At 51.6% G+C, this 27,545-nt stretch overlaps 9 protein-coding genes across 9 annotated transcripts; 5 read left to right on the top strand and 4 right to left on the bottom strand.

Moving 5' to 3' along the window:
* Positions 1-1,854: 1,854 nt before the first annotated feature.
* On the bottom strand, positions 1,855-5,431 carry N7477_002913 (uncharacterized protein; the record flags this gene model as incomplete). The annotated part of the gene is made up of 2 exons (XM_056964576.1): positions 1,855-5,109; positions 5,168-5,431. 2 exons carry the CDS (start codon positions 5,429-5,431, stop codon positions 1,855-1,857), a joined length of 3,519 nt encoding a protein of 1,172 aa, XP_056824529.1.
* Positions 5,432-6,729: 1,298 nt separating this feature from the next.
* Positions 6,730-8,049, top strand: N7477_002912 (uncharacterized protein; the record flags this gene model as incomplete). The annotated part of the gene is made up of 5 exons (XM_056964575.1): positions 6,730-6,804; positions 7,028-7,213; positions 7,278-7,416; positions 7,472-7,722; positions 7,783-8,049. 5 exons carry the CDS (start codon positions 6,730-6,732, stop codon positions 8,047-8,049), a joined length of 918 nt encoding a protein of 305 aa, XP_056824528.1.
* Positions 8,050-8,949: 900 nt separating this feature from the next.
* Positions 8,950-10,531, bottom strand: N7477_002911 (mitochondrial 37S ribosomal protein mS29; the record flags this gene model as incomplete). Its single annotated transcript, XM_056964574.1, has 2 exons — positions 8,950-9,830; positions 9,889-10,531. 2 exons carry the CDS (start codon positions 10,529-10,531, stop codon positions 8,950-8,952), a joined length of 1,524 nt encoding a protein of 507 aa, XP_056824527.1.
* Positions 10,532-10,818: 287 nt separating this feature from the next.
* Positions 10,819-11,536, top strand: N7477_002910 (ribosome biogenesis protein RRS1; the record flags this gene model as incomplete). The annotated part of the gene is made up of 2 exons (XM_056964573.1): positions 10,819-10,874; positions 10,936-11,536. 2 exons carry the CDS (start codon positions 10,819-10,821, stop codon positions 11,534-11,536), a joined length of 657 nt encoding a protein of 218 aa, XP_056824526.1.
* A 790-nt stretch (positions 11,537-12,326) lies between these two features.
* Positions 12,327-14,442, bottom strand: N7477_002909 (uncharacterized protein; the record flags this gene model as incomplete). The annotated part of the gene is given in 2 exon segments (XM_056964572.1): positions 12,327-12,653; positions 12,664-14,442. 2 exon segments carry the CDS (start codon positions 14,440-14,442, stop codon positions 12,327-12,329), a joined length of 2,106 nt encoding a protein of 701 aa, XP_056824525.1.
* Positions 14,443-17,272: 2,830 nt separating this feature from the next.
* Positions 17,273-18,435, top strand: N7477_002908 (Rab geranylgeranyltransferase subunit beta BET2; the record flags this gene model as incomplete). The annotated part of the gene is made up of 5 exons (XM_056964571.1): positions 17,273-17,365; positions 17,432-17,591; positions 17,639-18,168; positions 18,220-18,344; positions 18,393-18,435. The coding sequence occupies 5 exons, from the start codon at positions 17,273-17,275 to the stop codon at positions 18,433-18,435; spliced, it is 951 nt and encodes a 316-aa protein (XP_056824524.1).
* Positions 18,436-18,914: 479 nt separating this feature from the next.
* Positions 18,915-20,700, top strand: N7477_002907 (uncharacterized protein; the record flags this gene model as incomplete). The annotated part of the gene is made up of 2 exons (XM_056964570.1): positions 18,915-19,266; positions 19,304-20,700. The coding sequence occupies 2 exons, from the start codon at positions 18,915-18,917 to the stop codon at positions 20,698-20,700; spliced, it is 1,749 nt and encodes a 582-aa protein (XP_056824523.1).
* Positions 20,701-21,169: 469 nt separating this feature from the next.
* msh3 (mismatch repair protein MSH3) lies at positions 21,170-24,625 on the top strand (the record flags this gene model as incomplete). The annotated part of the gene is made up of 4 exons (XM_056964569.1): positions 21,170-21,763; positions 21,802-21,952; positions 22,009-23,102; positions 23,153-24,625. The coding sequence occupies 4 exons, from the start codon at positions 21,170-21,172 to the stop codon at positions 24,623-24,625; spliced, it is 3,312 nt and encodes a 1,103-aa protein (XP_056824522.1).
* A 1,829-nt stretch (positions 24,626-26,454) lies between these two features.
* Positions 26,455-27,149, bottom strand: N7477_002905 (40S ribosomal eS28 domain-containing protein; the record flags this gene model as incomplete). The annotated part of the gene is made up of 3 exons (XM_056964568.1): positions 26,455-26,516; positions 26,687-26,770; positions 26,939-27,149. The coding sequence occupies 3 exons, from the start codon at positions 27,147-27,149 to the stop codon at positions 26,455-26,457; spliced, it is 357 nt and encodes a 118-aa protein (XP_056824521.1).
* Between the last annotated feature and the right edge of the window lie 396 nt (positions 27,150-27,545).

Genomic DNA, 27,545 nt, shown 5'->3' with positions numbered 1-27,545 from the left:
CGAATTTCAGGCTCGGCGCAGACCCATGATTTTTTTTTTACCAACAGCGCTTAGGGAAGCTATCAGGGGGCTTGCAGTCGTGATAGCACGGGCACAACGAGAAATTTGACCGCAAATTTGACCGCAGGAGCTCGTGAAAGGGATGATGTTTTGACAAAGCCAAAACTGTTCGATTATGCTTGACAACTGATCAGCAGCCGCGCACAGACAGCTAGGAAGATCGTGTGGAATGGACCGATCTGGGGTATCGTGGCTGAATCATTGGCCCCTCGTCGGCTTTCGGGGCGGAGTCAAGCTCAAATGAAGGGCCTCACCAGCGCAGCGAGCACAGTACTTGATCGCACAAAGCTTGACAATGGCTTCGAATGACTGACTGGTACTACACGGAACCAGTAGCATTCCGCTCATGGGGAAAGTAGACGCCGTTGGCGACAAGATGTTCACCCCAAGTTGACAGTCGATTGGAGAAGCAAATGCATGACGAACAGAGTGTCCGTGCTATACGCAGACCGAACAGGCTTGGCCCGATGGCGATCGCAGTCTGTGCCTGCGCGAGGCGAGATCGGGGAATCTCGACCTCTCCGAGCTGGCCTGAGAGTGGCCACATCGACCCGCTCTCAGATCGTCTGCACTATCAATTGGCCACACCTTTTTTTGGGCTAGAGATACTCTGACATCAACATGAATTGATGGCACAGTAGTCAAACAAAGTTCCCCCCGGAATGATCGATCGTCGGACGCGCATCCTGAGCCCGAGGCTCCTTCCAAGCTGAGCGAAAGTCGGTATCGACGCTGCGTCTAAGCAGCCTCGATCACCATGAGATGAAAGCACCTAGGCAAAGTCCGCCACGTGTGTTTAGTCCCAGAATCACATAAAGAAAAATCACAAGGCAGACAATCGAACCCCACGCGTTGGTGATTCAAAGGTCTGCCTTGCATATTACTCCGGGTCAATTGGCAGATAATAACCCAAAGACTCCACGAGACGGCGAAAAAAGGAGGGGTACTCCTGCGCACGAACTGTGCCCGCGGATAGATGATCCTTGGGCGAAAGCGAGTTGACCCCAACCCGATGCTGCACCGCAAGACCCGTCGGTTTGGGTATTGGGTCTGGGGATCATCGTTTCCTGGTTTCGATGTTCCTAAAAGATGGTCCAAGCACTCGAAAAATTGCTGTTGAGGCCGGGCCTGGGATCGACCTTTGGCGTCTAATTGCCCAGTTCGAGCCCCTCCGCCAATCGCTGTGCCCGAGCGCCTAACCATCAAATCTTGCCCTGCACGCGGCCACTCGTGGTCGCACATGTCCTGTTGGACTGTCGGACAGTTGTCTGTGCGCTCTTGTTGAGTGAATTGATTTGGCCCCAATTGAATATCGCAGCCACCCTGTGGCCGCGTGTGAAAACAGCCTCAGGTTCAAGGCATCTTGGCACCTTTCCATGCAGAGTTTCGTCATGAGCTGAGTGTTGGTTCCGTTGGTTCTGTTGGTTTTGAGCTCTCTATTCATAGGTTTATGAGCGAGCATGAGTGTGTTGAAATTAAAATAAAGCGTTCAAGTACTTTGTATAATGGGGGGGGGGAAGAAGGGAAAAAGTCCGGGTGGATGCGCATGAGCCCGCACATACCACGCTGCTAAAGAGGGGGACTACATGCTGCCCGAGTGATATTGTTTCGAGGCCACTTGGTAATTATCTAGGAAAAATACTCGGGATTATGAAACCCAAGCATGCATCGAAAGAACATGGAATATTTTGAAAAATTGAATCGTAGGTCAAGGGGTATATTAGGATGAAAGGAAATTCGTCGCGTCATGAATGCTGCGCTGTGTGGGCTTTCGAGAGCAACTACAAGTTGAGTCTAGTGATTTGCCCGGGCCGCGTTGCGCTTCTTCGCTTCTTCCAGTGCCCTGCGCAGTCGTTCTCTGTGCTCCACGTCGAGGTCTTGAACTGGGCTCGCCGCAGCTGAAGGTAGGGCGGGCACAGCAGTGGGAGGCCGCACGAGAATCGGCGGAACGTCAGCTGTTTGACTCGAAGGAGTCGAGTTATCTGCAAATGTCGAGGTCGGCCCAGCATTTGGGGGCCGGGGTGTCATGCTCAAGTCCTCAAGAAGACGCCTGATCGTACTCTCTATTTCACGAGGGCCTCTTTGGATGCTCTCCACCTTGGAATCCATATCTTTCCGAAGCACGTCATCCTCTTTTTTCTTCTCATTCTCGAGCCGCTGGAGGATTCCTGGCTCCGAGTTGGAATACCGTGCTTCAGCGACGGCGACATTGTAGTCGGCTTCGTTAAGTGCCAAATCGGCAATCCCCGAGCTGCGCAGGATGGCCTCCGAGTCGGTCCGAAGAGAGGCAGCAAAGGTCGCTGCCCACTTGAGCACCTGCTCAATTTCAGCATCAGGTAGACCGGAAGCGCGGAGGCTCGTGGGGTCTAGTCGGGCTAATTTGCTCGCGAGCTCGTCCAGAAGACCCTGGTTCGCACCAAGACCGTGAAGAATTGCATCATCGAAGGAATCCATTAGTCGATTGGCTCGGTCGTCACAGTCTTTTGCAGCTTCTAGGATGTTTCGTTTCTCCATGCGATCGAAGTCTCCGTCTAGCTTTCGAAGGCTGGCCATGTCGCCCATGAAAACTAGTGGTCGACGCTCGGCCTTCTTACGACGGCGCTCGCAGTCCAGGGCAAGTTCGAGTCGCTTCTGGAAGCGGAGCTCAAGCTTCCTGTGAATATCGTTGACCAAGCTCATCGTCACTGATGGACTACATTGCTCCGTTGGTGAGTTCTTTCCCTTCTGGTCTCTATCCAGCTGGCGGAGTGCGGAATCGTAGGACTGGCGAAGTACGGAAATTTCGGTTTTTAAGCGCTCATCCAGAGGATTGAAGACTTGAGCGATGAAACTTCCCACTTCCTCACGTTCCTCGTCCAGCTGAACGCGAGCCTCAGTCTGACGGAAGTCCTCTTCGAGCGTATAGATATCGGCATAGCCGATCTCTTTTCCGTTGAAAAGATTATCGATCTGCTCCTCGGACTCCTCTTGCCGAACCATGCGCTGCTCATCCAGTCTGTGACGACGATCTTTCGCGGACAACTCCCACTTATCGACAGATTCTTGAATATACGAGAAGTCATCCGAAAATTCCTCGAGGCCCTGCCGAATTGTGATGTGCCACGAGCTCTCGGACTGCTTATCCAAAGGTTTCCAGACCATTGAGCGCAGCTCTTCGAGCAAGCTATTTGGTCGCCCTTGCCGAAGGGACTCTGGCAAGGGCGGAACTGGTGTGGTACCTGGGCGACCAAGCTCACGATAAGCCGTGCTCTTGTGACGAATCAGACCGAGAAAGGTCTCATCATGTTTATCAGTAGCAGGAATTGTGGTCACATTCTCTGATCTTGACTGCGACGTGAGTGCTGGAGCATTTGACATAATGCGTCCGCTGCCAGCTGACTGTCTAAGATCAGAATAGGCCTCATATGCTGGGCGGGCGAATGTCAACTTGTCTGAGCCGCGCTGCGGGCCTTCCATATACTGAAAGGGAGTGTAAATTGGTTGTGGGGGATTCGAAACCAGGGGCTCTAGAACATGTCTGTCCGCAGATTCGTGTATGGAGAATTTTCTTGAGGGGTGACTTGAAGAATCGTTTGCTAATTCCTCTCCGCCGGGAAGAGTCGAAAGCTTTGGCCGCTGTTGTGAGCCTCGGCAAGCCAACTTGGCTTGGATAGGTCGCCCTCCGGAGCTGAACTCGCTGGCCGTATCGTCGATATCGTCCCCATATTCCGTTGTAGCTGCAGGTGATGTGACCTCGTCCGATTCCACGGGTATCAAGCCGGAGTCAATCGTCGACTTTCGATCTGAAGAGCGTGAGAGCGTGCGCTTAGGCGTCGGCACAGATGATCGTGGAGCTGGCGAGATGTCTTGAGTATCATGCTCGATATTATAAAGGATCTCCCGTAGCTTGGTCTCCTTAGCCATGAAAGCCGTGAAGATTTTGAAACGCTCCTCATCAGAGTCAGCCACAGCCTCCTTGCGCAGCATCGCGACATAGCGTGTGAGAGAGGATTTACACCATGGGTCGAGGTCCTCATATGGATCAGAGGGTTTAGGAGCTGAGGTGACTCCATGTAACGCAAGTGGAGTTGGCACCGCTGTGCTTGCGACTACTTCTGGATCCTGAGTCACAGACGTATTGCTTTGAATGGGGTTCGAAATTCCGGTTAGAGTTCCTTCATTACTCTGGTGGGTGGAAGAAGGCCGAGAAATGTGACATCCACGCTCAGGCTGAACTTGCTGGGCTGGTTGAGCTTGCTGAGCCAGCTTAGGCGCGGCGGACAGCGGTTGAACCCACGCATCAATTACATTATCAATGCTTTCCGTATGATCCCCGAATGAGCCAGCAGAGCTCACGCTGTCCACACGGGGCGGCGGAGTAAAGGACGCACGACCCGTCACTGTCGGTGCTGTAGAGTCTAATGGCTGGCTTCCGAATGTTGTTGCAGGACTGATAGGCGAAATAGAATCATTCCGTCTTACCGGATCTGGGCGGGAAGCCATGTCCGGGGGTGGATGAATCCGCTGGTCTGGTTCCATCTGCGAAGGAGGGGTGGCCGTATTATCCAAAGACTGAGGTTGCAATCTAGTACCGTAATTTGACGCATTATAGACCGACTCCTGATTTTGGTGCGCTGGTGGCCTATCCGGGAACCAGGCCGCATCGTCAAAGTCAGCTGTCGTGTGACCCATATGCTCCCAGTCAGAAGGTGTGCCAGGTCCCAAAGCTGATGGACCCGTTGGGGCCGAGTTCGTATTCGACCGGAATCCATAGGAGCCTAGTGTGGCCGCCGGGCCTACACCTTGCGCGAGAAGCGGCGGCCGCACAGGTGAACTGGCCTGAGGTGCCGCTGGGTGAGCGTCCTGTGGGATCTTTGGAGGTGGAGGTGGCACACTAGTAAGTGCCGGTAGTGATGCAGGCGGAGGCACGTATGGCGGTGGAATTTTCGAAGCAGATGAAGGTTGCGCGTCGGTAAAAGATTCATAAACATGGCCTGGGGGCGGCGGTTGCCCCGGCATTTGCGACTGCGCATAGGCATACGGCTGCTCATTTGTACTGGATGGCCGAGGCTTTTGTGACGAATCCGGTCAGCTTCGGTACTTCCTATGATTCAACATGTGTCCTTACTGGCAAAGGCGGCGGGGCGTAGACCGGGTGTAGTTGTTGTTGATTGTTGTATCGTACACCCCACGTTCTTGAGTCCGCAGACCCAGACACTGGTGTACTGGGATTCGGCGAGGTTGAGATCTGGCCATATGTTGCCGGACTATACAGAGCGACCTGAGGACGAGGCGGCTGCGGTGGAGGGACATCAAATTGTCCCTCGGGACGGCGTGGAGGTGCAGGCAGCCGCCATTCGGGCTGCGAGTCGTGTTGATTCGAGCCGTACATGGTCGATCATGGCAATGTAGAATACAGCTGGGTATTGCAGGAAGGTACTCCTGGAGAAACTCCAAGGTAGGGCCAAATCGACAACACAGCGCGGCGCATGTGTTAAGGAAGCGGGACGAGCTTGCGCACTTGCCATGAGGCCGCCCCACATGATCGCGATGCCACGCGGATGACGCTTTTTCCCTTTTACGGAACCGCTTTCGTCTCAAAACAGTGAAGGAGGTAGTTTTTACAGTGAACGAGGTGGTTATTTTTATTTATTTTAATTTACGATTGTCAAAAAAAATTTAGCTTCTCATTTCTATTTCGATGTGAACCCTGTTCAAATTATCTGTAGGGTCTATGGATGGCTCCTTGGCCTCTTGAGCCATTCAAGCTATTAATCAACGGGCTCAATCTCGAAGACCTAGCAGGCTATGGTGCGATAAAACTCTGAATTATCAGTATAGTCCCAGGATTTGTTGTCTCCTGCTTTATATCTTTGAAACTGCATGTCTCACGGATATTCGAACACTAGCACTTGTTCCCGACACTGTGTATGTTCAACCATTCCTACCAGAGCTCACAAACAGCTAACTGTGACTACGATACATCAGTGCCTAATCCCGTATTTATGCGGACGTCCGCCAAAATAAGAGACGGGAAAGAATTTCGCCTTCGTTACCGGTACAGCATTCCTCGATCTATAAATGAAAGACAGAAGGTGATAATGAAGGATTTCGAGTCCGGCAATAATGGTGGTGATGAGCAGAAGTACGCTGGAGCTAAAAGGAAGGAACATTGGAGCCATTAGAAAAGGACAAGGGCAACTAGATATGGTGATGAGGACGGAAACAGGAACAGGAACTAGTTTGGGCGGAGGCCGAGCAGGGATACCAGGGACATGTGAATAAGACCTTGAATACACGTTTGTTAATGAACATGATCTGAGCTTCCAGGTTTCTACTGAGGTCGCGAGTTTCAATAGGATTCGGACTCGTCTAGCTCAAGTGGGGTAACGGAGATAAACGCACTCTCGTCCGTCGACCAGTCTCCCAGTAATCCCAGTAATGTTATGCCGGCGTCATGTAGCACAATACTAAATAGGACGGACTTAGCGGGTAAAAGGGTTCAAGTAACTCCAGCTTAATAATTGATCCTGCGGTGTAGAGCATTTACATCATTTCCCCGCAGGTGCATACATAAAGGGTTGAGCCATTTAGTCACTACGCTATTCCCTGTTTCATTTCGACTCCGAGAAGAATTGAAACTCCCCATTTTCAAACCCATCCGTAACGACCAATTGATAACCGGTCACGATGTTCCAAGCTGCAGCCCCTCCCAAATCCCATCTCGGCCGCTACCGTCTACTGGCGCCCACAGCCGGTGTCAAGGTGAGCCCATTGTGCTTGGGAGCTAAACTTTGGTGAAGGCTGGTAAGCTCTAAATATGCCATTTACGCTCACCTAGATTTAAACCTAAAGAACAAACAGGAAAGAAAGACTCGGTGAATGCGACAAAACACAGTCCTTCAAAATCCTCGACACGTTCTACGAAAACGGCGGCAATTTTATCGACACGGCCAACAACTACCAATTCGGAGATTCTGAGACCTAGCTCGGCGAGTGGATGGAAGCCCGTGGCGTGCGTGACGAGATCGTTCTCGCTACGAAGTATACCTCGCCTTACCGCATCTTCAACAAGTCTGAGATCCAGGCAAACTATGTGGGCAACAATGCGAAAAGCCTCAAGGTCTCATTGGAAGAGAGTTTGAAGAAGCTCAAGACAGATTATATCGATTTGGTAGGTCACTTGCTCAGCCGACATTCTGTAGATTGAGGACTCGAGAGGCTAATACTCGTTCTAGCTATATGTCCACTGGTGGGACTTTGGTACCTCCATCGAGGAGGTGATGACCTCACTCAACCAGCTCGTTATTGCAGGCAAGGTTCTGTACCTCGGAGTCAGCGATACACCCGCCTGGGTAGTCAGCCGCGCCAATCAATGTACATTCCCCTTCCCTTCCCGTTTCAAAGGTGAACCTACTAACACCCGCCAAAGATGCCCGAGACCACGGCCTTCGCCCCTTCTCCGTGTATCAGGGCCAATGGAACGCCGCCAAGCGCGACTTCGAACGTGAGATCATTCCCATGGCCGCTGCTGAAGGTATGGGCCTGGTACCCCGGGGTGCTATTGGCGGTGGCAGCTTCAAAACCGCTGCCCAGCGCGAAGAGATCGCCAAATCCGGGAATCCTGGACGACAGGTCGAGCCCCGCGATGTGGATATCACTGTCTCGAAAGTTTTGGAGAGCGTGGCTGCGCGACACCACACTGCCATCACGAGCGTGGCGCTGGCATAACTCTTGCATAAGGCGCCGTATGTGACGCCAATTGTGGGTGGACGCAAGCCGGAGCATTTGCTGGACAATATTGAGACATTGGCATTGAAGTTGTCGGAGGATGACACTAAGGAGATCGAGGGGGCTTATGAGTTTGATCTGGGTTTCCCTATGACATTCCTTCTCACGGGGGAGAAGCAAGAGGCGCATCCTGGTAACTCGAGGTTTATGAATTCTGCTGCTAAGTTTGATTATCCTGATTTGGTCAGACCTATTGTGCCAACGAGGGTTGATGAATAGGGGATTTGATATTGGGGCAAAGAGACGGGATTCGAGAATATTGGGGACGAGAGGCTTTGCGTTCCAAGTTGGAATTTTTGTGAATGGATATGGACTATGAAAGGCGTCTTGTACACACTATTAGCTCTGATTCTCCACGGACAAGAAGTTTCTGGGCATTTATTAGCAATTGTGTCCTGCATATAGCTGTAGCAGTAGATAGATCCTTCCAGGGCCCGGTACATATCCAATCAGATCCGGGAATTCTGTTGACCTGGGGTTGCAGCCAGCGCAGCAATGGTTATAACCAAGAAGAAAAGAACAGCACTGAAAGGAAATTTCGATTTCCTGTCCTTGACATAAATTTCATGTAAGGTGAGGTTGAATATTGAAGAGAATTTGCAGAGGTGGTTGGACGAGATCGAGAGAAACCTGTAGGGCTGGGCAATTTCGATTAATTTATGGCTTGGGGTCTCTAAGATGGGCCTTTGGTTTTGCGCGATATTTCAGACGTGGCTGCGAGACCAGATTCACTTCATCGCTAGCCAGAGAGTGCTCTATCGTAGAGTCAACTTATAGAAGTGGCAAGCCATTGGAAGTCAAGGTTTGGTTACACTGGATAATACCGGCGTGCCCGGGTTCCCACTACAGTCAATTGCCGGCGGAGAACTTTACATAGACAATGCCTATTATCCTGCATTGACTGGTCTCTTGGAAACACCTAATACCCACGGGTGGAATGGCAAAAACATGAGTCCATAGGTAACATGGCAATGATATGCACGCAAAAACAGAAACCAAAGGAGATTTATAAGACTTGTAAAGTACATTGAAGAAGCATAAAAAACAAAGCCCAACATCCCATTTACAGTACAGCATCGAGCCACATCAAGGGCCGAATCAAAGAAACAGGTACGTCCATCAGTTCGCAGCAGCAACGGGCTGAGCAGCGGGCTGAAGAGCAGCGGTGCGCACATGGCGACCCAGCTTTTCCAGCTCACCGATGATACCACCACCGGAGAGAGTCCACTTCTCTCCGACCGATTGCTCATTCACAGACTCACGCAGGAGACCGCTCTGGGCAAAGTACTCGAGGAAGCCACGGGTCTCGTCGCGGGTGAGACCGCCAAGAGTCTGCAGCTCGAGAGCGTCCTTAGAGCTATCGGGCTTGAAAATGTCCAGAACGCGAGAATCAGGCTTGCTGTAGTTCTCGGGCTGCGGGTAGTTCTCTGAGGTAGGAGCAATGCCTGCTTGGCGTGCGGCCAGCTGGTTCAGACCGACTTCGAGGCTGTAGCTGCTGGGGTTGTTGGAGGTCGAGGTGGCGTACAAGAGCATGCCGCCGTTCTTCAAGGACTGGCCCCTGAGAAGGGAGAGGAAGTGCTGCACGAAGATGAGATCGTGGGCGTGCACTGGGGTGAAGTCTGAAGCCTTGTAGGCGCTCTCGGTCATCCAGTGAGCGAGACCGTCAACGGTAACGAGCAGGGGAGGGCGGGCCTCGAAGTTCTTCTCCATTCCTGGGGCGGGGGCGGTAGCGTTCAGCTCAGCCCACAAAGCCTGGAAAACCTTCCAGGCCACGGCTGCATCCTGGAAGCCCAATTTGGCCAGATCTTCCAGGGTCGAGGTGGGCTTGAGACCGGGCAAACCGACGTGCTTCTGGGAGACCTTGAGGCTAGACAGAACCTCGCGGTTGGCCTCAACGGTGCGGTTCAGAAGGGCGGAAACAGCGTTGGGCTGGTCATACTGTGTAGGATTGCTACCCTCGACGGGAGAGTAGGCAGTGTCTCCGGACACGAGGTCGCGTGCTGTCATTCACATGTTAGCGATTATGTTAATAATCCAACACCTTTCAATAAGACGTACCATCTGGCACTGTAATCACAACCCAATTTTTAAGGAAACCCATAGTCGCAGCCTGCAACAAATGCACGGTCTTGCCGGAGCCTTTGGATCCCGTGATGATTTTCTTGACTACCTTGCCCTTTTCAGGAGCATCACCATCACCGGAGATCTTCTCAAAGAGTCGGCCCATCTCAAGGGTATCACGGCGCAGAACGGTACCCGGCCGACGGAATATAGACCAACCCTGCTTAGGCTTGAAAGCCTGCACAGCCCTCAATCGATCCAATGTAGCCACAGGCAGACCGACAACAGTACCGCGGAGACGAGCATCGACCATAGTCTCAGGCGACAAGTCTTTCATGCCCTCAACCTCCAGGGCATTGGGGTTGCTAAGTACAATGCGCTTCCGCAAAGCCTTGCGCTCGCCAACAGCCGGGGGCCGCGCCCGCTCAGTCTTGGTCTTCTTCTTCCTCTTCAACACCTGACCCTGACGGTACTTATTGGCGACAAGAGTGCTCTTCTTCTTCACCGGATTGGCATATTGCACCGCAGTCGAGTGGAAGGGAGCGCTGGTAATCCGGGGTGTTGCGGCCGGCGTCGGGATCAAGGCTCGTGGTGTTGTACGCAGCCGGGAAAGACAGCTCCAGCACCACGCGGAGGCCATTGTTCAAGAACAGTGGCCCTAGCGGACAATTCGGGAAGGATCGGGCGGGAGTGGTGGACGATTGCTGGAGAATAAGAGACACCGTCAACCGGCCATAATAATTTGATTGAATTCCTTCCGCCTGTTTAGGATGGCGGTCTGTTTTGTCTTAGTCACCACGGCAGAAAAGTAAAAGTGGTGATAGCCAACATTTTTTCTTGCCGAGCTCGATATCTTCCATTTTTGCTGTTCTTTACCAGCATCCCTTCTCATTTCTTTCTGAGTAGTCTCAGGAGAAACTTGACATAATGACTGACGTCGATATGTCCAACGGCACTGATGCCGCGGGCAAGCCCGAGAGACTGTATGGAATATATTTTCCTATCATGCAGCCAAACAGTGCACGAGACTAACAGAAACTCCAGTCCTATCACCGTCTCCAAGCCCACGCCCTACACCTTCGACCTGGGCCACCTGACAGTCAACGACCCGAACCCTCTGGAGATTACGCCCGGCGAGCTGAACAGTTCCCTCCAAGCCACCGCCCGCGATGGCGCCCAGTGTCTCTTGAACCAACTGCTTACAACATGCAACATCACTTCGTCTGCGCAGAACGGCATTCTCCTCAGCCTGCCGCCCCCGAACACCGACCTCCCCCGCTTCAAGCCCCTGCCTACACCCAAGCCCCCGACCAAGTGGGAGCTGTTCGCTCGTAAGAAGGGCATCGGCAAGTTCAGCACCAAACCTGGTGCCACCCTGGCGGACAAGGAGCGCCGCAAGAAGCTCGTCTACGACGAGGCATCTGGCGAGTGGGTTCCCAAGTGGGGATACAAGGGCAAGAACAAGGATGACGACAACCAGTGGCTTGTGGAGGTTGATGAGAGCAAATGGAAGAAGGAGGAGGAAGCTGCTGCGAAGGGTGGCTCAATTCGTGGAATGGGTCGCGCTGAGCGGAAGGAGAGGATCAAGCGTAATGAGCGTAAGGAGCGGTCGAATGCGGCTCGTGCGAAGACAGGGAAGAAATAGTGGTAATGGCTTAAAGGGACTACTGTACATTTTGAGAAGTGTCTTTGTTCTCGGCGTTGGGGTTTGGAGTCGAGGGTCTTTTGCCTTTAAACTCATGACGGTCGACATATGACTAGATTAAAAAGCATTGTTTATATCCTATTCCATCTACACCCACATATACTTTCTCAATATTCTTTTCGCGGTATGCATACTTTCAGGCATGATTTATAAGGTAGAGAATCAATATTAAGCATACCAAATCGGTTTCATTGAGCTGAAAAATGAAATGCCCTCCCAGGGCCGCTATTGTACAAATCCCAGTGAAAACGCCAAACAGATAGGAAACAGGAACCGATCGCAATGTGTAGACCGAAGATAACAAGTAAAGCCACAGAGGGGAATCTGAAGGAGCAGAGCATAAAACAGACTGGCCAATGCGCTGCCAAATGAGAGTCGCGTGAAAAGGGACAATGATAAGAGAATGAGACCGCCATTCGCCGGGTCAGAGTGTACGGAAAAGACAACATATACAAACGTGAGAATGTAAGTGGCAAGGATGGGTACCAGAGACGTCGGACAAGCACTCTGACAATGCTGGTGCAGACAAAATGGGCTGGGTTGAGTGACAAATACCCGGGAGGATGCAGGAAAGCCGAAACCACATCGTATATCGTGGTTTAATTCCAAATGTCCGTTCTTAGACGTAGATAGATCGGTCCAGCCGATGAAACCCTCAGCGCAACGTGAATAAATAAGTTGCATAGATGCTTAGACGAGAAGCCCAGATCAAGAGAAATATTTCATAATATTAGATGAGAGCAAGCTCTAGATTTTGATGGGTGAAAGTGGTGGGCCAAGCTCGGGAAGCTGGGATATGCTTCTTGTATGGCTTGAATGGCCAACCTCGATGTTCTTCGGTTTTGGGCTTTCGGCCTCGGGAAGGTTCCGGCCGAGGTAGCTGCTCCTTTGACTTTTCGCTAGAGCTTTCGGCTTTCTCGCTGGAGCTGGAACCGGACGAGACAGCTCGCTCGTGGCTGACGGCGGGCGGAGCAGAACGAGGTGGCTCAGGCTTAGCCCGGGTGGCTTCCCCCTCTTCTGCGGCCTTCTTCTCCAGCTCATCCATTTCCATTTCCTTCTGGATATACTCTTCTCTCAGTCCAGCAACCCTGCCAACAGTTCTTCCAGTCGCAGACCAGGAATTGGAAACAGAATGTATCAATCTTCATACAAGGCTGGAAACAGATGCACAGGTTGCGGTAGTCCATCTTGTTTTGATCGACATATGAATGAAGGAGGTTGAGATGACAGGTGATGGCGAAGAGGAGGTAGTAGTTGTAGGGAGGGAGTTTGGAGAGTTCGTCCTTGAGTAATTGGGGGGCAGTGGTGGCGCCCTCGCATTGTTGGGCGATCCTGTCTTGAGTCGCCTTGGGGAAAAGTTCGTCGGGAAGTTCACGAAGCCAAGCCTTGAACAAGGAGCCAACTGTGTTGATGTCATAGAGGTCAGGCACTTCAAACAGGTCAATGTCCAGTTCAGAATCAAATCGCCTTTGCCAGTGCTTGACCTCCCGGCCACTACCTGGTACTCGGTAGAGACCCTCTTCCTCGCAACCCTTGAAATTGAGATAATCGATTGAACGGTAGGGAAGAGCGGGCATCCAAAATTCAGTTTTGTCCCTGCAATCTTCCAATTTCTTGCAAATGCGTGTCTTTCTTGCTTGATCAATAAGAGGAAGATTGATCACGGAGCAAACGTAGGAATCATCATTGATGAGCTCCCGCTCATTGGTGCTGCCGCTGCGAGTGATTTTGCTAAAGAACCCTTTGCCAGCTTTGCCAAGACGATCCGCAGCACCGTTGGAGGACTGCTTTAAATTGTTAAAGATGGCGGCCGAGGCGCCAGAAACCTGGCTCAAAGAGCCTGACGTGACCATGGAGCCACCGTAGCTCCTCTCCTTTCGAAGAGAAGCGCCATCCGCTTGGCGCTGAGGGGGCGGCTGCAGGCCCCCTTGCGTAGGGGGTCGCTCGGTGCGTGTGGTTGTCGTGGTCGATGTCATTGTCTGCGTCTTAGTTGAGGAAGTAGGCTTTGTAGGAGATGTAGGCTTGAAGGTTGAAGTAGTAGAAGTGGTGGCTGTAGCCGTGCGGGGTGGCCGCTGCGGCTGCGATTCGCCCTGGTTGAACTCCTCCAACTTGGCCAAACCCGTTGACGGGCGTCGTCCGGCGGCTCTGTTGACAGAGGAGTCATCAACCCGAATAGATCGAGATCGCGTTAAGAGATTTGCAAACCGCGGTTTGGCCTTCTTTTGCGGGGGATCTAAATCAGTGGCAGTCTTTCTCGGTGCTGGCTGCTGAGTGCGCTTAGCGGCAGAAGAAGCTCCACTCTTCTCGTTTTCTGCTGCCCGAGTGATTGTCCCGGGCAGGTCTGCTGTTGACTCGGTCAATTTTGTCATTGATGATTTGCGGTCCCTCGAGCTACCTCGGCTCTTAGGCGGTTCTGTAGAGTTTTCGGAACTATCCGAGCGCTGTGCTTTATGTGAAGACTTGGGTGCTTTCAATGTACTGAAAAATGACTTCGAGGCATCGCGTGAGTGCTTGTGCGAGTCCTTTGGAGAAGGGAAGTACTGAGGAATAGCAGTAAACCCGGGTGTAGAGGGCTCGGGTGCGGTTTCGGCGTTTGAGTTACCAGGGGACGTTGGAATTGTAGGACTGGCCGCCTTGGAGCTCGAGTCTTGCGTGACCGGACGAATGGTCTCACCTTTGAAGAAGGGCGAACTCGAACCGGATTTTGGCGACTTCGGTGTCAAGGGGCTGAGCCCGTCGGAGCTCTGGCCACCAGGCGTGAGAGGATATGAGGGTTTGCCATTGTTGGTGTCGGTCTGTAAGGCCTTGAGATCCAAGTTGGGCACTGTGGAATTCCGAGAGGGCATGTTGGGCGACAATGAAAGGCAAAGGCCTTCAATGATGTACGAGAATCGGAGAAAAGGCCTCACAGGCTTGACGTGTCACGCGCGTGAGTCGAAGTGCGGATTTGTCGGGCTGTAAGCAGGATTGTCTCGGCAACGTGCTTTTGACCAGGCGAACAGGGTTGCAGCTGAATTATACCTGATCGCAGTTGACCTCCAGTGATGTGAATGCGTTACCTGAATTGGGCTTTTCCGAGTTGCTCACTTCAGCCGAGTGTTGTTGTTCAGCCCGAAGTGTATCGGCTGCGGTCGAGGTAGGGGACTGTGGTCGGGGCAGTTTGTTTCGGAGGATATTATCAAAGTGGAATCTGAGCAGCGCCGTTATAAAGTCAGTAAAATCATATCCCTACAGCGAAGCACTGTCCAAAAGAAAACTAGGCCGCATGTCACGATGGCTGACGCAGGGGGAGCCACGGAGTTCAAAGCGACCATGTTCTTTATCAACAAGGACAGGTACGGGGTTCCGAAGACAATGATCGCATTCTCGGGCGCCTCGAAAGAAGTTCAGAGAAATCACTCACCAGGCGTCCCCTCGTAGTATGCCTCCACAACGGTTTTCCGAGCGAGTTGGAAGCCCCAGGCCGATCGAGGGGCGATTGTTAACAAAGAACCGGGTCGTTAGGCCCCCTCCTTTTTTCGGCTCAAGCGATCGACAAATTCGGGTGATTTGAGCAGTCGCGCAAAGCGTGTAGAAGGAGAGCCGCAAAGACCAACACAGGCACACGTCAAAGGGGAAAAAAAGTAGGGACCACTTTCAAGTCAGAACAAAGCCCAAGCCCCCAAATGGACTTAGCGCAGGTGTAGCGGGTGCGTTCGCTGGAACAGTCCCAAAGTAAAGTCGTGCGCTAACCTCTCCGGGAGATGCGCAGCAGAAGCAGACAGAGGGTCGTCAAGCTCGTAGAATGTACAGGGAAGAGGGTGGGAGATGCATTCCTAAGAGTCCTGAGATTATGCAAGGTGAGCCAAGCCCTCGTTTATCATTCGGACGATCCACGGGGAAGAGACACCTCGGTGGGGGAATTCCACTTTATTAATCTCAGTACCTATACCGAGATAGCAAAGAGTACTCTAATTGCATACGATTTTCAATTCCCAGATGGGATGTCACTCCGTTCTAAGGGTCGTCGCTTGTCCAAATGGGGTGGCAATGGACGAACATTGTTTACCAGTGTTTTTTTTTAATCCTTTTACCTCGAGTAAACTTCGTGATTGTGTTGCCGTGTCACCTCATGATGTACACGGACTACAGCTATGATGTCTCCTAGATGGTCCTGGGTGTATCCCAGAAACACACCTGGGATACACCTCGAAGGTACCACACCCATCGTAATCGCCGGGGGACGATCTCCACCGCAGGAAGCAGAGCCACTGGATCTGGCAGTCATGAGCCACGGGAGGGATGATGTGCTTGCCTCTTACGTTGCAGCGGTAGTGCGAAGTGATTGGGCGATCTGCCTGTACCTGGTGGAGTCGAGAGAAAAAACTGGCAAATCCGAGTGTCTATACCCACTGTGCCTGGGGCCATCCGCGGTTCTCCCTGGCGCGGATCAAGGCATTTGCCCAATTGAGGATCCAAGCTCCAGTCTATGGTCAAGGTACCCGAGCTCATGAAGATAGTCCAATGTGAGATGATGACGTCTATTACCTCGTATCTCACATGTGCACGCACAGAATTGGAGGTCAGCGCTGGCATCCAATTTTTCACTAGTCAGGGGTAAAACCACACCTACAAAATACCGGGTCAGACACGTGTCCCGGGCGCTTGCAAGCGGACCACATCCCCCACTCCGCTATTCCGTTTGCTCTTTTCATTAGTCCCAATTTCAGGCTTTGCCCACTGATAGATATCCAACTGCCCCTCTCTACTCTATGGCTCACACACGGCCCTGATCCTGCGAGTGGGGGGGGGTTTCTTCTGATTTTAGAAACATGAAGAGGTTCTCCATTTCCGCCTCCATCGGAATACGGTGCACGAATGAAACCGAAGCAGCCTATTTCTCCGGACTCTCCGTGTACTATAATTATGTCCTCCAGTACGTTCCGCTCCGGGGTGGTCATGGAGAGGACAAAGCTAAGTAGCTAGCATCTGCAGGTGTGAGCTATTCGGCTTGACCCTGCTCTGACCCGAAGCCATGCCATTCCACCAATCCTTTTGAATCCTCCGAGATAGGGTGTAAGTGAAAGGCTGCAGAATGTGCCTGTGCAGAGATTACAAAGATACGTGCTTATCTGGTCGCATATTTGTAGCGGTCAGGCTCTGACATGTCTGAAGTATATCCCACTTCTCACCTGTGATGCCTCGTCGAACTGTATTCTCGGCAAGAACAGTTCACAGAAATAGAACGCCAAGGACAAGGCTGAGCCATGTTCCATACTTTTCCATTCCAGTCTTTGTGTTCCATTGTACCTGCCATGCAATCCACCATTCCTCCACCGGTCTGAAACAGGGCATGCAAAATAATCTGAGACTAGCGCCCGGGCCTGCTCCACGCACGGTCCATATACCTGAGGCATCAGCATTCGGCAACCTGACTCAGCAACGCACGTGATCACACAGTCAAAACGGCGCGATCCTCTTTCTGGCGTTCACGATTCAGCCACCAAAGTCGCTTCGCGGCACTAAACCCGCGGCTCTGCCCTTCTGGCCCGCCCATCCTTGCTCAATGACAGCATGATCTGAACTCCCCCTTAATCCACCCTAGCTTTGTTCCGCTCCGAGACAAGCTTTCTTCTGGAGCTACTAACCCGCCCAATCACCACCCCGGTGTTCCAAGGGGACGGATAAGCCAGGACAATGTCCCTGGTATCTGGTCCCGGCCGGGCCGGAGGCACCGACCAGGAGCTGCACACCCTCAAGCATGTGGCTTACATCAAAAACCTAGACACTGTGCGTGCTTCTTTCTCACTGTGGTACTCTAGGACGGTAGGGCAGGTTCATTGACGGTGACAATAGCGGAAAGATGAGCTGGAGTACTGGCTTACGGAGCACTTGCGGCTCAATGGTGTCTACTGGGGCTTGACAGCCTTGCATCTTCTGGGTCACCCCAGTGCTCTACCCCGGGATGAAACGATTGACTTTGTGCTTTCCTGCCAACGAGACAATGGAGGCTTTGGTGCTGCCCGGGGCATGATGCTCATATGCTCTACACGGTCTCTGCAGTCCAGATTCTGGCTACTGTAGACGCGGTCGATGAGCTGGAAAAGAGAGGCCTCGGGGGTAAGCAAAAGGTTGGAGCTTTCATTGCCAGCTTGCAGAACCGGGAAGATGGTTCCTTCATGGGAGACTCATGGGGCGAGACAGACACCCGGTTCCTGTACGGAGCCCTCAATGCGCTATCCTTACTAGGCCTGTTAGACCTGGTTGATGTTTCCAAAGCAGTTACCTATATTCAAAATTGTGAAAACTTTGATGGAGGCTATGGCATCTGCCCTGGCGCTGAGTCTCATGCCGGCCAAGTGTTCACTTGTGTTGGAGCTTTGACCATTGCTGGACGCCTGGACTTGGTCAACAAGGACCGTCTGGGAGCCTGGCTCAGCGAGCGTCAAGTTGACAATGGCGGCTTCAACGGTAGACCAGAGAAACTTGTCGACGCATGCTACACCTGGTGGGTTGGTTCGGCTCTAGCGATGATCGACCGACTTCACTGGATCGATGGCAAGAAGCTTGCTTCTTTTGTTCTGCAGTGTCAGGTGAGCACATTTCCCGTGACACTCCTTTCCACCTGCCTCTGACTCCAATAGGACCCTGAAGCTGGTGGTTTTGCGGACCGTCCTGGGAATATGGTTGATGTGTACCACACCCACTTCGGTATCGCAGGCTTGAGCCTTTTAGGCTTTGAAGGACTGCAAGAAGTAGATCCTGTCTAGTATGTGACCCTGGTACTTCGGCGTGATCATCCACTAACCAGCTGCAGTTGTATGCCCAAGTCTGTGACAGCTCGCTGTCTTAAGAAGTAAAGCAATCACTCAACTCGAGTACCATGAATTCTCCTGCCATCTAATAACCCTTGATCCTTTTCCCATGGACCAGGGGATACAAGGCAGGAGGAGAGCAGTTGTCCACTTTGACTTATTCCGCTTCATACCCTCCCACAATTGCCTGAAGGCTGTTAAGACATCGTGGCACATTTTCTCTCTTAGTGATACCGAATTCGCATTCTATGACGTACGTTCTGATGGTTCCTGCCGTAGTATACTTTTACTTCCCAAGTTCCTTCCATTTCTCAGTGCCTTAGTTCACAGCGTAACTTCACACTGATCCTTTTTTCCCCTTTCTCCCCAATTCCGATTTCATCTTCTCGTCCAGCCCCGACCTTCTACGGCCCTCATCGCTCCTTCGGCCCTTTTGACTATCAGCCTTTGGTTTGGAGTTTCTCCTGCTCGTTTTGCATTTGCTATCCCCCGAATCGGTTCGACCGATTCCCTCTCTTGGTTCGATGGAGCCTTCGAAGCTCCAATGCATCATCTGCCCCGCGCAGCCCTGTTTCAGCGACACATCTCATCTGTTGACTCATATCTCCTCCAAGGCACACCTGTCTTTCTACTTCAAACTTCAAGTCCGCAGCCACCAGGAGGATGATGCTATTGGGCTACTCATGCGATATGATCATTGGTTCAATACAAACAACCTTGCCCAATTGCTATCCGACCGGAGTACTACCAAGGAAGACAAAAGGAAGAAACGGAAATCTGCAGCCCAAGACGCACCCCAGCTAACCGCTATCAACCAACAACCACCCCCGAAAATATCCTTCCCAACCGAGCCTGTCTATCATAGCCCTCAGGCACGTCTATTGCTTCCTGAATTTCTGGACCCACGTCTCAGTCGACAATCACGGCGACGTGAAACTGGAAATTGATAGTCAGGACTCATCTGGGTCGTCCTGGTACACCGCGGTCACAGATATGGCAACTGATACTTCGGTGGTTTCAAAAGTAGCTATTGGTACTGGCTCATCACAGACAATGGGCACTACAAGAGGAGATGAGTGGCATGAATGTGCTTCATACTGCGTTGATGAAGGCATCCGTACTGCGACCTTGCCGGTAACGCCAACAGCCTCACGCGTCAGGTTTCAAAACAGTGACATACCTTGGAGAACGGGCAACAAACCCTCGCATGAAGTCATCGATGCCAGAAGCCACGGCGAGAGCTTGGACAGTGCCGAAGCCGACAAAGAGCGGGCTGATGAAATGTCGAGACTTAAGGGTGTGCTGTGGCCGGGCATGGATATATTTGACTCGGCCACGCAGCTGATGCGGCGCAAGCGGAATCAGAAGAAAGACAGTAAACTATTGAAGATGATGGAAAAGACATCCTCCCAAGTGGAGCCCACGGAGCTCATCTTCTCACCCACTGGAACTTTGAAGAAACAGCGTGTTATATCGGGCAATGTGGAAGATGACAGTCCTTTAAAGGGAGAAACTCCAGTCCCCAAGCCCCGCCAGCCTCGCTCCAGGATACGTACCCGACAAACCGCCCTTCGCTCGACTGACCCGAACCTTCCACGTGCCCAAGACCGCAAGCGAGCAAAGAAGACCCCTCAAGTGCATAAGGCTGACTATGAGTGGCATGAGGACAGCTCTTCGCTTTCTCGCCAATCTGCTCGTCTGCAAGGTCTCGGACCATCTTTCAAACCGGATGATGATTTTGCTCTTTCCACCAAGGCATTTGGACAGCGACCTCGCAAAGGCTTCGCTATTTTTGCCGACGGTGATCAAGATGAGAAGAATACCCCAGATCAACAAGCAGCCCGTCAGGCTCCCCCGAACACAGTGACTCCGGCACGACTCATCATTCAAAGCAAGTCAGCCGCTCACCACTCCCACCAGACTGATCATTCCTCTTTGGAAAAAGAAAACATCGAGCCCATCCTAAATCCCCAGGGCCGCATAGACCTACCTTCTTGGAATAACTCCCCATTTCTGAAGAGATGTAGTCCCAAAGACGATCTGTACCCCCGGTATTTCCTCGGCCAGCCCCGGGCTTCTGACTTTGCAAGTGACAATGTCCATGGAGGATTTGGGTTTTGCTCCAACCCTCTACTGACCCCGTCCACCCAGACGGGCTTTTACGACGACGACAATCCGTTTGAGGTGAACATATCAGTGGGTAGCACTGACTGGACCACGGCCACACGCTCTGCATCCTCTGAGGCGACCATTTCTCAAGACGACCCTCAAGAACTCGCCAGACTGTATCTGAATGGCAATGCCGACTAGACTATATCGCCCGCGCAAATGCCCAGACATCGATGGGGCTTGGCTAATATTATTTGAAGGAGCTCTGTTCATTTGAAATACCGTGGTGTGAGCAGAGACCACCCTCCTATCCTTTTCTCATGATGATAGCTCTCAGTATTGTGGCTTTTTCCTGAATCGTGGAGCTCTTGTTTTGGCATTGATTTGTATCCCTCTTCAAGGCGAATGATGGAATGCCTTTGTGGTTATCATGATTACTCTATCAATAGATTCTTTGATGACTTTTCTTCGTACTTCATATGATCCATCAACTGTATAGTAGAGGCTATCGTGCATCCGATAAGAGCTGAGTCAGCGCCAATTAACGTCGCGCGTTTCACGCGTCGAGCTCCGGAAAGAGAGCAAAAAGGGCAAAAGTGCTCTGTGAGAAGGGCTTTGCATATTTCATCTAAATATCCATTTACATGACTGGCCAGTGCCACATTTTACCATGACACCCTATTCCTCCCAATCGCCATCCGCACCGTCTCCGTCTTTGAAGCGCAAGCAAGCGACCATTTCCAGTTTCTTCTCCCAAAAACCATCCTCACAGACCAGTGTCTCGAACGATTCAGCAGCTATCCAAGAACGTGTATCTAAGAAAAGACCTGCGTCGCCGGTTCAGGACAATGATCCGAAGCATGCAGCGCCCGAACTAGAGCCCGAAGCCGAAGACGAGGACGAAATGGTCGTGCGACCTACCAAGCGTGCTAGAACGAACGCATCTACACCAGTAGAACCGAGACAATCGAAATTGGACCCAGAAAGACCTCCAAACCCACCCTCCCAGCCACACAGCGGCCAACGCACCGACATCTTCAAATTCCAGAATTCACCCGCGATTGCCATACCCGAGGATGAACAGGCAGATATCCAGCGAAAGCAGGCAAGAGAAAAACTCCACCAGAAGTTTGTGCGCAAGCTTGGGGGCGCAGACTGTCTGATTGGAATTGGCCGCACGGCATCGACTGATGCTGCTGGTGCCGCTGAGGCCGAAGAAGGCGAGGATGAAGACGAGGCTCCCCCGCCCCGACTAAGGGCAAAGGTTCCAAGAAGGGCGGTAACAAGCTGACTCCGATGGAGAAGCAGGTTATTGAAATCAAGCGGAAACACATGGGTACGGTACTTGTCATTGAGGTCGGGTATAAATTCCGATTCTTTGGAGAAGATGCAAGGATTGCGGCGAAAGAGTTGGGGATTGTATGCATTCCGGGGAAATTCAGGTTCGACGAACGTATGTTACTTGGTTTCGAAGTGAGCAGGGACTCGAAGGCTGACGACTTCTGATAGATCCATCGGAAGCCCACATCGATCGGTTCGCTTCTGCTAGTATTCCTGTGCATCGACTACACGTCCACGTCAAGCGTCTTATTACAGCAGGCCATAAAGTCGGCGTGGTACGCCAGATCGAAACCGCTGCACTCAAGGCTGCGGGCGACAATCGCAATGCTCCTTTCGTTCGCAAGTTAACTAACTTGTACACGAAAGGTACATACATTGATGATATCGAGGGTCTCGAGGGTCCAGCTCCGGCGGCTGGAAACGCTTCGCCTGCTACGGGGTACATGCTCTGCATCACGGAGTCGAATGCCAAAGGATGGGGTAATGATGAGCGAGTCCATGTTGGAATCGTCGCCGTGCAGCCTAACACAGGCGATGTGATCTATGATGATTTTGAGGATGGGTTCATGCGAAGTGAAATCGAGACTCGGCTTTTGCATATCGCGCCTTGTGAGATTTTGATAGTCGGGGAGATGTCCAAGGCTAGTGAGAAGCTTGTTCGGCATTTATCTGGGAGTAAGATGAATGTTTTCGGAGATGCAGTGAGGTTGGAACGAACCGAGAAGAAAAAGACTGCTGCTGCTGAAGCGCATAGCCATGTCTCGAGCTTCTATGCTGGCAAGATGAAAGCTACGGGGACAGATGAGGATGTGCATGCTTCGCAATTGTTGAAAAATGTTCTCGAGTTGCCGGAGCATGTTACGATTTGCTTGTCTTCTATGATCAGACATATGACTGAGTATGGGCTCGAGCATGTCTTTGACTTGACGAAGTACTTCCAGCCGTTCTCTGCGAGGTCCCATATGTTGCTGAATGGCAATACACTTGTTAGTCTGGAGATCTATCAGAACCAGACGGACCATTCGGCAAAAGGAAGTCTTTTCTGGACCCTGGATCGTACGCAGACGCGGTTTGGGCAGAGGTTGTTGCGAAGATGGGTCGGAAGACCTTTGCTTGATAAGAAGCGGCTGGAGGAGAGGACAAGTGCTGTGGAGGAGTTGACGAACCCTGCAAAGGCTGTCTCTGTAGAGAGAATCAAGGGGTTATTGAACAAGATCAAGAGTGATTTGGAGAAGAGTCTAATCCGTATTTACTACGGCAAGGTATGTGGGCTCTGTTCGACTGGCATCTTCAATAGCTAACTTTCCGATAGTGCACTCGACCAGAGCTCCTAACAGTCTTGCAGACCTTGCAAACGATCGCCATGGCCTTCTCAGATGTTAAGTCCCCAGCGGATACGGGATTTGAATCAGCACTTCTTAGTGAAGCCGTTGCGGCCCTGCCAACAATCCAAGAAGAAGTGACCCGCTTTTTGGATAAAATCAATATGTATGCGGCCAAAAAGGATGACAAGTACGCCTTCTTCCGGGAAGAAGAGGAAACCGACGAGGTTGGAGAACAAAAGCTGGGCATCGCTTGTATTGAACACGAGCTACAGGCCCATCTCAAGGTCGCCGAGGAGAAATTGGGCCGAAAGAAAGTTGAGTACGCCACAGTCGCTGGCATCGAGTACCTGATTGAGATCGAGAACAACTCACTCGCGATCAAAAAGGTGCCCGCCTCCTGGGTCAAAGTCAGCGGCACGAAAAAGGTCTCCCGCTTCCACACACCAGAAGTCATACAACTCATCCGCCAACGAGACCAATACAAGGAAGCGCTCGCTGCAGCCTGCGACAAAGCCTTTGCAGCTCTCTTAGCAGAAATTGCCCAACAATACCAATCCTTCCGAGACTGCGTCCAATCCCTCGCAACCCTCGACTGCCTCGTCTCCCTGTCCGTTATCGCTCAACAACCTGGTTATGTCAAACCCGAATATACCGAAGAAGCCTGTCTCCACGTGTCGCAAGGCCGCCATCCAATGGTCGAGCGCCTCCTAACAGACGCGTACGTTCCCAATGACACAAAACTCGACCATGACGGCACGCGCGCCCTCCTGGTGACGGGACCAAACATGGGCGGCAAGTCGAGCTATGTCCGCCAAGTCGCGCTCATCGCGATCATGGGCCAAATCGGCTCCTACGTGCCCGCCGAATCAGCTCGTCTAGGCCTTCTCGACGCTGTATTCACACGCATGGGCGCTTTCGACAACATGCTCGCAGGCGAGTCAACATTCATGGTCGAACTCTCGGAAACAGCAGATATCCTCAAACAAGCGACGCCGCGGTCCCTAGTCATTCTCGACGAACTGGGTCGTGGGACATCCACTCATGATGGTGTTGCTATCGCTCAGGCTGTGCTAGACCACATGGTGCGCTCTATTCAATCGCTGACACTGTTCATTACGCATTACCAGCACCTTTCCCGAATGGTGCAATCATTCCCACAGGCCGAGCTCCGGAATGTGCATATGCAGTTCACGGAGTCTGGCAAAGATGATGATATCACTTTTCTTTATGAGGTCGGGGAAGGCGTTGCACATCGGAGTTATGGATTGAATGTTGCGCGGTTGGCGAATCTGCCTTCGTCAGTGATCGACCTTGCGAGGACAAAGAGTGCCGAGCTCGAGGAAACTATCAAGAGGAAGAGGTTGGCTGCTGTTGCCGGGGCTGTTGGGAATCTTGTTGGAAGTGGCTCGCTTAAGGAGGATCTGTTTGATCGGTTGCTTGCTAGTGCTGAGCAGTTGTAGTCACGGATATCCTGGAATCATCGGTATCCTAGATTCGTCGGTTTGTGAAGTTGCTGATATGACCTTTTATGTGGCTGTCTCTTCAAAGGCTTAGCATGTTAGCATCACCTGAAATGTACAGTATCAGAGCATTACAAGTGGACGCCACTTCTGAAATGTGAATTGATCTCGGGTTATTTTAGTAAATAATATACATAAATATTCACGAATAGCCCGGCCAAGCCGACAGCAAAAGACACATAGGGTGAACTGACAGCCCGATCTGGAGGATATTCTGGACCAGTCTACATTTCTGATGTTCCTGCGCACATCTCCAAAGACTCTTATTCCCCTTTTTTCGGATATTCTTCGAAAGACTGGATACGCCCGGAAGCACAATTCACGAATACCGTTTCCGAGTCATTTTCAATGTTTTCCTGTTCCTGTCCACTCCAAGCTGTGAAAGTATGAATCTGACAGACCAGATAGTCGTTTGAAGCTTGGGAGAAGCTTGGGAGAATTCGTACTACGGGAGAGGGGTGGAGACCATTAGAGAAGCCTCTATAGAAAACAAACACTTTGCTGAAGGTCTCACAATTCACATTCTGCAATAGAAGTAGACAGAAAACGGTGAACAGGAGACTCCATTAGTCCGAAACGCATAAGGTCTCTCATCTATCAGCTGAGGCCATCTGCTACATATCAGACCAGCTCGATACATCAAGGCGAGGTATATTGAAGAGACAAGGGCTTTTTTGGCAGATTATTTGCTAGACGTTTGGCGCTTGGACCATTGAAAATTGGCAGCGAGTTGTGGCTAGCTCCTGGAGAAGATAAAGTGCTTCCTTGTCCTGCTTGAGTAGTTGGACTTGGGCTTCACGGTAGTCTTTATGGTGACGACCTTCGTTATCTGCCGTGTGGGAAGTTGACGTGTTTGTGCCTACCTCTGCCGGGAGACTTCATCGTGCTTAACGTTTTGATAAAACACGGGTGTTAGGCTCCGAGAACGAGATATTTTGAGACTGAAGAGAAGAAAAACTACCCCACATCGAGAATATCAAGGTCGAGGTTTGATGATGGCTGTGGCTGAACCCGAGATGATGTGGCTACGGGCTCGGAAATATAGATACTTGGGGCGAGTACATTTTGAACCTACTACCGAACAAGCCCCGGACAGCCATTTGCAACTACAGCCATAAAAGAGAGCTACGACCGCCTCAGTCTCTCGACCTCGCAGAACCGGAAGTTTCAAATTTTTTTTTTTTGGATTCCCATTGTTCTTTTTTTGTTGGTCAGACCTGGCTCAAGTCTCGGCGTCCCATCATGTCTAGAGAATCCAGAAGAATGGAAAAAGAAAAAGCACATCACAACCTCGTTTGTCGCATTGAGCCCATGCAAGCACGCCAAATATGGACGTGTGTATGTAGTTAAAACACCAGACCAAACCAGACCAGACCGATCCCACAAATACACAAACCAGCCATCGCGCAACCTCATTTCATTTTTTCCATTTGAACTAAAGGTCTGCTCGTTTCTCTCCATCTCTCTCTCCCGTTCGATTGAACCAATGATCGACTTCTCGGACCCTTGGGGAGAAATGCCCAAGAATCCTTCCTTCAGATCCATCCACCATTCGAAAATCGGAAACTGCCTCAGATCGAGAGGTGCATGGAATGGACGGCGCGGCGGACGAGGTTGGAGAGTCGGGGAGTCAGAGGTACGGCAAGAAAGAAAAGCGGGGACACATTTTTGGCCAAAGAACGATCAAGAAAAACCGGACGTGAGGGATATGCGAGAGAAAGAGAGAGACGAAAGACATGGCGCGAGTTGAATTGTCGTTTGGGGGATGTTTAACGGAGACGGCGAGCCTCACGCTCGGACTCGAGCAGGCAGAGAATGTCGTCAACGCGGACTGTAGGCGAATATTGCGTTAGCTGTGTGGTTCAGCGGGACCCGATTTCCATGTGTCCAGAAATGTCCCAGCTCGCATAATTTCTTCCATGTGTCCTTGTTTCAACGACTTCCTCCTTTTGCCTGGGATCCTTCTCCATCGAAATAGAAATGAATGCGGAATTCACGTACCCGGGCCCTTAACGTTACGGATGATGGAGCGGGAAGTGTCGTCCATGAACTCGACGCGGACCTGGGTGACACCACCACGGGAACCTGAAGACAAGAAAAAAAAACACAAATTAGTATTCGAAGTCTGGTAACTTTCGCAGGTTCATTCTCGATGTCTCGCGGCGGGCGTGGAGGGCGGATGTGGACGTCGTCCCCGCGATTTTTGAGATCTCGAATTTGAATTTTGTGCAGCGGTTCAGGAAGGGCACGTACCGGTGCGGCCGAGGACACGGGTCACCTTGACGAGCTTGACGGGGGTCTTGCTGGAATCCATCTTGAAGGAAAGGGCGTTGAGCTCGTACGACGAGGGTGGTGAGAGTTTGGGTGGACTGGAGGAAGAGGCGGGTGTGAAGATGATTTTGCCTTGTGTGGGTTCCAAATTACGCGAGGGCTCAGGGCTTCTGACACCTGAGCTGTCAGGCATCCTTGCTGACTCAGTGGATCTTCGTCGACACCTGATATTTAAGGCTTCAAACGTGACCCCGTCTCACTTTCGGTGTCAGCATACAGCCCTGCACATTACAGAAGAATACCGCTGATAGTCTGAGTCAATCCGTAGAAAGGAACTCATTCCATAGTCAATTATCATCTTTTCTATATCCACGTGGGCCATTCCTCCACTACCAATTGCCGAGTACATTGGGCGACCTTGGTCCGCTGGTCCCCGCCGACGTCGGGACGTTCGCAAGTACACCGATCGCTGCCCCTCCAATTTCTGCCGCAAAGAGCTCTCTGCCCGACATCCACCCTGCGCAGCTTCAATTGTCTCGAGACACCGTGCTAGTCTCTTGCAATTGACTCCATATTCTCATTCATCAAG

The sequence above is a fragment of the Penicillium maclennaniae genome (assembly GCF_028827695.1).
Source record: "Penicillium maclennaniae strain IBT 15551 chromosome Unknown utg000003l:1.0-5670915.0:1.0-5674809.0, whole genome shotgun sequence".
NCBI classification, from domain to species: domain Eukaryota; kingdom Fungi; phylum Ascomycota; class Eurotiomycetes; order Eurotiales; family Aspergillaceae; genus Penicillium; species Penicillium maclennaniae.
Note: the sequence above shows the minus strand (reverse complement) of the source record. Positions and strands in the feature narration are given on the sequence as shown.